Source organism: Centroberyx gerrardi, chromosome 9 (assembly GCF_048128805.1).
Source record: "Centroberyx gerrardi isolate f3 chromosome 9, fCenGer3.hap1.cur.20231027, whole genome shotgun sequence".
Classification (NCBI taxonomy): domain Eukaryota; kingdom Metazoa; phylum Chordata; class Actinopteri; order Beryciformes; family Berycidae; genus Centroberyx; species Centroberyx gerrardi.
Genome location: NC_136005.1, coordinates 32673352 through 32682253, shown reverse-complemented (window position 1 = coordinate 32682253; position 8902 = coordinate 32673352). Strand labels below are relative to the sequence as shown.

General features: G+C 41.9%; 1 protein-coding gene across 1 annotated transcript; it reads left to right on the top strand.

Moving 5' to 3' along the window:
• The first annotated feature begins 1710 nt into the window (after nt 1-1710).
• On the top strand, nt 1711-8511 carry mrpl55 (mitochondrial ribosomal protein L55). The gene is made up of 3 exons (XM_071903498.2): nt 1711-1833; nt 2821-3061; nt 7618-8511. Exons 1-3 carry the CDS (start codon nt 1790-1792, stop codon nt 7765-7767), a joined length of 435 nt encoding a protein of 144 aa, XP_071759599.1. The 5' UTR covers nt 1711-1789; the 3' UTR covers nt 7768-8511.
• The last annotated feature ends 391 nt before the right edge of the window (nt 8512-8902 follow it).

The window sequence follows — 8902 nt, the reverse complement described above, 5'->3', positions numbered from 1 at the left end:
TATGACGTGGTTAGAATAAAGAATGTCAAAAGGAAGATGTACTTCACATGTTTCATCTCCAGGTTTTCATCTCCATTTGTTGTTCTGATAATAATCAAAGAGCAAAAATCTGCATGGTGATTTGCCACAGATTTTGAACACAAGTCTTTTTTTCCACTTTTTTGAAACAGGAATCCTAAACACCTAATTAAATTTATTTGGCCTTAGAATGGGTATCTAGGTGAATGTGACGTTGACTTCAGCACGCTTGCACTCCCATATTGTGTAAATCCTGAAGAAAGAAAAACAAGTGCCAATTGCGGGGTCCCAGCACAATTTGAAAAGACAGACAGATAGACAAAACATTACAGACAGTAGACGGACAGACACACACACAAACAGACAAGTTGTGAAGATCGGACACGCAGTCTATTAGTTATGGTTAATTTTGTGTTGGCCTGTGATTTCTGTCACGTTTATCTTTTCATTGCAACCACATTGTTGAAGTTATTCACAATGGCCAAACATACTATTGGAAAAATATGCCCCTCATTTTTGACGGTTTAAGACTTCTGCAAGGACAAGCCTGTATTTGAACCCACAATTTTCCACATGAGAGGCTGATGCTTTACCTACTGAGCCAAACTGGTGTTACAGTTTTATAGAGGAGAAACTAAAGGCTTGGATATGCTTTGTCAGAACTGCTTCTGAGCATGGCCCGAAACTAACTTCTGAAAGCCCTGAACCTTCATGGTTTTTCAGAACATTATGATATGTAGGAGGTGCTGCAGGCTGTCCGTCAAACAAGGGGGTGGGGTAGTAAACAGGAACTAGTCATAGGTCAGAGGTGAATGTGTTTGTTTCCTGTTGTCTGTTCAAACTAAATGGCGGGACGCTTGTTTCCCATGTCATAGGTTTATTTGTGGCACACTGCCACAATATCGGCACGAGCCACCACAAAATCAAGCTGGTAGTATATAGAAATTGATCTAAAGTGATCTGTAATGCTGCATGTCACGTTATGTTCTCTGTCACACCAAATACTAATGTCAGAAAGTAGCGGATCCAGCTGATTCCCAGCCCCCTTCACATTTCATTACATCTGGCCAATCGTTGTGGAGGGGGGGTGTGTTCGGACGTTTCTGTTTCTGAGAGTCACATTTTCGAATTGCATTGCCCCCCCCCCCCCCCCAAACAGAAGCTCCCTCCGACCTTCAGAACATGAAACCCCTTCTGAAACCCTCTCAGAACGGAGTATAAATCAAGCTTTAAATCAACTAGACCTCAACTTTATGCAAATGTGGAGTAAAAGTTGCCTACAAAAGCACATAATGTCCTTCCAGATACAAGATACAGGAGAATATTACATGCAATCATTAAAATGTTCCACAATATGGGCATTGACAAAATAGCTATTTCTGTTATACTCTGAGTTTCTAATGTCTATTCCATCAAATAGAAGGGAAGAAGTGAGGAGGAAATGGTCTGCCTTTATCTATGCACACAAAATGTATTCTTATTATTATTATTCTTAGCAGTTGTAGTAGTAGTAGTAGTAGTAGTAGTAGTAGTAGTAGTAATAGTAGTAGTAGTAGTAGTAGTAGTAGTAGTAGTAGTAGTAGTGGTAGGAGGCTAGTAATGTCTAGTTGACTCCTCGGTGGAACCAATGCGTCGTGTGTAGTTTCAGTGGGACATTTAAGATGTGAACGCCAGTGTTTGACCTTCCGCCAGGATCGTGTTCGATTCCTCGCCGACTCAAAGAGACCATAACGTTACAGGATCTTTTTTATTTTCCTTCCTAATCGCGAACATGTCCTTAATGAAGTGTTGGGCTCCGCAGAGTCTATTTTCACGGTAATGTTCACAGAATAATGTTTAGAGATGCATGCTAGTTAAGCCAAGAATTAGCAATTAAAGTTAGCTTGCCGCTACCCCTGACACGTCCCGTATTATGGAGAGAACGTCACGCCAAATTCATTACAAAAATCTGTCAGTTTAATGCGGCTTTACATATCGGGAAACATACATACCTGGCAAACATGCTTTAAGAGCATTTACGAGTCTATAGCACTTTTAAATTCGCCAAACATCCATGACACCAAGCAGCACTTTCAGAGTTTTGAATGGAGTTTGGTGGGGCGTTCTGTCAGTGCTACAGTATACTGTATATTCAGGGTATGACATACAGTAAATACAAACTGTGTATATGTAATAGCCAGCTCTTGTAAAGATTCGTGTTTCAGTTTCAAACTAAATGGAATGAATCAGTGCAATCAGTGTGTTTGAAGGAATAGTTCGGTATTTTGAACTCTGGGCCCAAACAACGTGTTTTCCGTCATGATCCTTATTAGTAGAAACCATAACGTCGCTAGGGAAATACGCTAAAGTCTTTGAAAACTATGATGAACGTTGTTTTGCAAAACACGACGCTCACAGTAAAATCATACCGGTGTCAATATGTTATCTTGAAAAAATTGTAAAAAAAAACGCAGCAGTTATTTTTGGATTCTTCTGGCTCTCGTGGACGCTTACACCGGCTGGAAGGTAGTGCGTCTTTGAGAAAAAATAGTTCCTATCCAGACAGAAAGCTTGGTTATTTTGGCCCAGGGTTCAAAATACCGAACTATTCCTTTAATTCTGCTGAGAAGGTAACACATGGCCCTAACTCAATATTCTCACACACAGTAAAGGAAATATTATTAAAACCAATGTGAAACGAACCTACCACATTCCCTTCAGTATCTTGTCTTGACATAGACTTATTTTTGGCTCGTTTTGCCAGTGATAGATTACATATTCTCTAATTTTTTGTGTAAATGGTTACTGTGTGTGTGTGTACAGATGTGTGCGCCATGCGGTCAGCCGGACTGGTTGCCTTCCGGTGTTGTCTGTCCATACACACGCTCCATGGCTGGTCCAGGCGTCACAGCTCCACACACACGCACCTCAGCTGAACTCCAACAGGGCGTCAGTGGTCCGCTGTGGTCGGCAGAAATACGAACGACTCTACCCTGTTCTGCTGGTCCGGCCCGATGGATCCACCATTAGCATCAGATACAAAGAACCAAGACGCATCCTGATGGTTAGTATGTCTTCTGCTTCACTCTGTTCTGTTCTGCTTCATTCTGTAGGCTACTTCAGGGTTTTGATGGGTTTTTGAAGGCCAACATCAATGTTTTGGGGTTGAAGCTGCAGATTGCTGTGATTTTGTGCTAACAATATCTTTAAATTTGCTCATTTTTATGCCAAAAAAATCCAAGTATTCAGTTTTTATAATAATTTTGTTCTTATCAGAGTGGAAAAGCCTCTGAAACAGCCAGAGCAGATCAATTCTACATCAATCAAACTGCATCATATCACTGACTGGGCCCGGTCCCATTTTAATATATCAAACTCGTATATCATTGACTTTACTCTGCTTTGTTCAGTTTAAGTGCAAAGCATTTATAACTTGTAATTCAACCCTTGGTAAACATTTGTTGCAGATCAATCCTTAGAGACATTGGTCTAGGGATGCAGCTATTAACCAATGTCACTATTAACCGCTCTTTAAAATGCTTACGGTTTTCTAATCATAAGCATTTTAGAAGCTATAGTATCTCTGTCTATGGTTCTATGCTCTTGAATGCAGTCTTACATTCGCACCAGATTGCGCCTGTCAAAACGTCTCACGAGTGGGAATCACATTGTTTTGTGTGTTTGTGTGGGCGCTGCATTAGCTAACAGAGAGGGCTAGGGTTGGCGTGATGTCTGCTCCTTTCATCAGGTGATGTGGACCTCCAAAATAGCATTGCCAAGCACGTGGAGGTCTTACATAGGTCCCGGTTCCAAATTGCCTAATTCACCGGAATCAATATGAAACGACAGCACTAACAATTCCTCTTATCGATCATTAAGCATTTTAAACAGCTGGATGCTCCAACCTGACGAGCAAGGACACCCAAAACATACGAGCAAAGTCATTTGTAAAAGTCTAAACCTATGCTCTCCTAAAATGACAGGGAGAGAGAAGAGTCTCTTCTGCAGTTGTATAGCCCAAGTGGAATGTGTGAATAAGTTACATTGTTACTTTTTCATATGGTTGTTATATCAAGTAGAAATAGGACAGGTTTTTTTTTTAAGCCCCTAAAAGTCCCGCACAGCTAATTCTGCTATGGTATACAATGGCTCTTACTTGCCGTTAGGGATGGCAATGGTTAACCGTTAATCGGTTAACCACCGAGAATATTTTTGACCAGTTACGCATGTCGGTCTATAGGTTAATTTGCATACACCAGTGTTGCCAATTTGGCGACTTTGTCGCTAGACTTAGCGACTTTTCAGACCCCCCTGGCGACTTTATTTCTCAAAAGCGACTAGCAACAAATCTGGCGACTTTTTCTGACCATGGGAAGCAATGTTAATGTGTTGAATCCCAAAGCATTTGGCAATAAATTGGTTCGGCTGATGCCGGTTTTCTCTACTTGCTTGTCTAATCCAGAGAGGTCTGATGATCGCAGCGCTTCCCACACACAGCGTAGCCCCCTCCCTCCGCTGAGAGCAGGGACTGTAGGATAGGGTCCACTTGTAATTGCTACCGGCGCACGCCGAAACTGGCCCGGGTGGGTGGAATCAGCACTTAATATTAAAACGTGCTACGCCGCGGCATGCATAACAAGTGCAGATATTTATATGCAAATTACAGCAAATGGAACGCTTCGAAATGCGGCGCCAAAGCTCATCTATCTACTAAAGCAAGGAATCTCTGTCTCTCTGTGAGTCTGAGTGAGTGTGTGTCCTTCGCATATCTCGAGAACCGTTTGTCCGATCTACTTCACACTTGGCGGGTGTATTGCTGGGGACCAAGGATGTGCAGTGTCGGATTTGGTGCAATTTGGACACGCGACACGTTCATTATTAATAAACTTTGAATAAACAAGCGAACAGCGCTCTGTGCAGCAGCGGGGCGAACGGGCACTGCATTAGTTGAGTCAGTGGAGCACCGGACTAAAAGGAAAGCGCCACTTTCTTGTATTTCACGTCATTTTGCGTTTTTTCTTAAAAATTAGACACATTAAACACTGGGTTTAAGTGACAAGCTCAACAAAGCCAAAAAACAAGCTGCAAAAGCCAAGGCGGGTGGAGCTGAGGGGGAGAGGAGAGCTACAGCTGCTGAAGTTGTACTGGGAGCTATGCTTCTTTGACGGACAGCCTGCAAGTAGCTTAAGCACCTCCTACATGTTGTAATGTTCTGAAAAACCATGAAGGTTCAGAAGTTCGGTTCTCAGAAGCATGTCTGACGAAGCATAAACAAGGCTTTAGCTTAGTGGCAAGTTGCTTCATGAAATGTAAAGCTGGTAGGGGATAAAATATAAAATTGTCACATACAATTAACAAAGTAGCGGTGAGGTAAGAGCTGGGCTTTCAATATAATATAAGCCAACATCAATAGGGATGGGCATTTCAAGCAAAAATACTATTTGATATTCACTGGGAACTATTCGTCCATTCTTCGAAGATCCCCCCCCCAACCCCCTGACACGGACGGTGCGAACTAGGCTAGCCATATTGAGGTTAGCTAGCCAGGCTAACTAGCAAGCTAGGCGGACGTTAGCATAGAGCTAGCTAGCTAAGCCAGCTACCTAGTCCGGCTAAATAGCTATGGCTTGATTAGCCCCGAACCGAGAGCGTTAAAACGAGAGAAGGACCAGTTCGGGGCTAATCAAGCCATAGCTATTTACTACTAGCAAGCTATACAGGCGGACATTAGCATAGAGCTAGCTAGCTAAGCCAGCTACCTAGTCCGATTAGCCCCGATAGAGGCGCCGGTAAAAACAAGGGAAATTAAAGCTGCAAGCAGCGATGATAGGGCCCTCGCACCTTTGCGCACTTTGGGGTGTGTCGCAGCCGCGGCGTCATTACTGGACAGTGAACGGTGGATGTGGAATTTTGAGTATAGAACGTGTCATTTCCTTTTGCCAGTAGGTGGCGCTATGACTATAATTCAAAATTGGCCTGTAGATGTCTTCAGGCTGGGACTCTCATCAAACGTGTGAAGTTTGGGGCAGATTTGACCATGTACAGCTGAGTTACAAACCACTTCCTGTGTTGCCAGTAGGTGGCGCTATGACCATAAGTAAATATTGGCCTGTAGATGTCTTCAGGCCGGGACTGTCATCAAACATGTGAAGTTTGGGGCAGATTTGACCACGTACAGCCGAGTTAGAAACCACTTCCTGTTTGGCCAGTAGATGGCGCTATGACTATAATTCAAAATTGGCCTGTAGATGTCTTCAGGCCGGGACTCTCATCAAACGTGTGAAGTTTGGGGCAGATTTGACCATGTACAGCTGAGTTACAAACCACTTCCTGTTTGGCCAGTAGGTGGCGCTATGACCATAAGTGAATATTGGCCTGTAGATGTGTTCAGGCCGGGACACTTATCAAACATGTGAAGTTTGGGGCAGATGTGACCATGTACAGTGGAGTTACAAAGCACTTCCTGTTTCATGGCGAAACATGGAAATTTGACGCCTCGCCATGCCCACGCCATTGGACGAAAACTCAAGCTTTTACCAACTTTTCATCGTCAAGGTCTGTTATATACGCTGAGCAAGTTTGAGGTGGATCCGATTAACCTCCTAGGAGGAGTTCGTTAAAGTATGACCCCCCTGTCACCCCCAAAAATGCCATAATAAATTCAAAATGGCTGACTTCCTGTTGGGTTTAGGTCATGGCACCCATTGACCTTTTTTGTAAGTCTGGACATGATACATGTGCCTACAAAATTTCGTACATGTAGGTGAAACGTAGAGCGAGGGGTATTTTTTTGAAATTTTGTAGGGGGCGCTATTGAGCCATTTTGCCACACCCATGCGCAAGACCCATAAAATATATAATTTTTCACCACTTCTGAGGCGTGTGCAAAGTTTCGCAACTTTTCGAGCACCTTTAGCCCCTCAAAAATGCGAATCATTCGGCAGAAGAAAAAGAAAAAGAATAATTCCTTGCATTACAATAGGGCTTCGCACCGGTCGGTGCTCGGGCCCTAAATATACTTTTTAAGACAAGACGATAGTCGCATAAACTATTCGATTTTTTATAATTAATGACTATTCGAAAATTCGAAAATCATGACCCATCCCTAAACGTCAACAAAGGCGCGTATCATGTAATGCGACCTCCTGGTTTCAAATCCAGCCCAGGACCTTTGTCACATGTCATCCCCGTCTCTCTTTACCCCAGTCTTCCCTGTCTCACTCCGCTTTCAACTCTCTAATAAAGAATTGCCTGACAAATAATCTTTAAAAAAATGAAAAGAAAAAAAAAGCAGGAACGGGAGTATTGCAGGCTCCATCAGTTACTTTTGCATTTTAAAAAGCTCACCAAAACAGCTGTTATCTTCAATATAGAATACATGCTTTTCTTTGCAGGACCAAAAGAAACATGAAAAATACGATTAATCTTTTAATTAGAAAATGCTTTCCCCGTTCTTTGTGTTGTAACAATTAATTACTGCATAATAATCATGAGACCGTGATTTTTTTTTTTCTTTACACTCTAATTGTACCATCAAAATCTCAAACCATTGCATCCCTACACTGGTCCTATATGTGTCTATGTTTGTTAAGTTTGCCATTTCTGTGTGTGTGTTGCCAGATGCCAGTGGATCTGTCTACTCTGTCTGAGGAGGAGCGTCGAGCTCGACAGAAGAAGAGAGAAGTGAGGAAGACGGTGAGACAGACGGCGGTCCACTACGAAGACGACTTTAAAGCTGATGACTACAGTCACTTCTGGAAGAAGAAATAAGCCGTTTCATATCTGTGTGGAATGCAAAGCAAGGCTTTGGAAGAAGAAATAAAAACCATGGACAGTCTGGTTTATATTATCTAGACCAGAGACCTGTTTTATATCTGTATCTAACAACCACAGCCAGGTTCTGGAAGAGGAAAAAAGACACCATCTGTATTGTCTGTTTCTACTACGGTTCAACCAATTTGGGTTTTTGAAGGCTGATATTTTTGGTTTGAAGCTGCCAATCGGCGATATTCAAGTGTCAAGTGTTTCCCCCAGAATTGCATTCGTGTGAGGGTAGAAAAGCCTCTGAAACAGCATTTAGGCTATGGGACACTAAAACTCTCCATTGAAACCAAGACTAATGAAATTCTTTAAGGCAGGGTGATCCACCCCACCTATTCAATAGTAAGAGAAACTTGCAACAGATTGTTTTTATGTAGCTGTGGTCAGGAAGAACCTCACCCTCCATCATATCAGAGGTGGTCTACCCCTGTTTCTATATCTGTATGTAACAAGTACAGCCAGTTTGTTGGAAGAAGAAATAATTAGCATGGACTTTGTGAATTCTAGTATTTGGACCCAGTCTAAAACATTTATTTCTTCATCTTTATCAATCATTGTACAAATTCATGCATTTTGTCCTGGAAGTGGAACAATCTGTCTAGTATCTGGAAGGAAATCTGATACAAGCTGCAGCAAGCAGCTTGTCTTGTACTGTTAGATTACATGTTAATAAAAGGTGTGGTTAGCCAGCAAGGAGTTGATTCTAATTTCTCTCTGCCATAGCATAATGAATAATGATGAAGAGAATGGAATTTTTTTGTTAAAATGAGCACTCTGTGTGGGAAGTATATGAGACTAAATATTGGAACAAAATAATTTGAACTTTGAATTTTCAGTGTATGTACAGGATCAAAAGATCTAAGAGGGTTTTAAGTCCAAAATATAGAGACAGTTTTCTGTTCATTTTACTATATAATAGAATCTTGTACTGTATCTGATATCAGACTGGGAGGCACTGTAGGTACTGGAGGTGGGGGTTGTTATGTCTTATAGTTTGAATGATTCCGGCTTTTATCCAGTTTTAACAAATTTTATTTAGTCAGGGTAGGCAACTTTCATTTTGTATTTGGCAAAAATTTCATAA

What these genes read in the sequence shown, in the direction of transcription:
- mrpl55 (XM_071903498.2), top strand. Translation starts at nt 1,790, where the DNA reads ATGTCCTTAATGAAGTGTTGGGCTCCGCAGAGTCTATTTTCACG. An exon ending in CCGCAGAGTCTATTTTCACG is followed by an intron (nt 1,834 to 2,820) that starts GTAATGTTCACA and finishes GTGTGTGTACAG; the next exon opens with ATGTGTGCGCCATGCGGTCA. An exon ending in AACCAAGACGCATCCTGATG is followed by an intron (nt 3,062 to 7,617) that starts GTTAGTATGTCT and finishes GTGTGTTGCCAG; the next exon opens with ATGCCAGTGGATCTGTCTAC.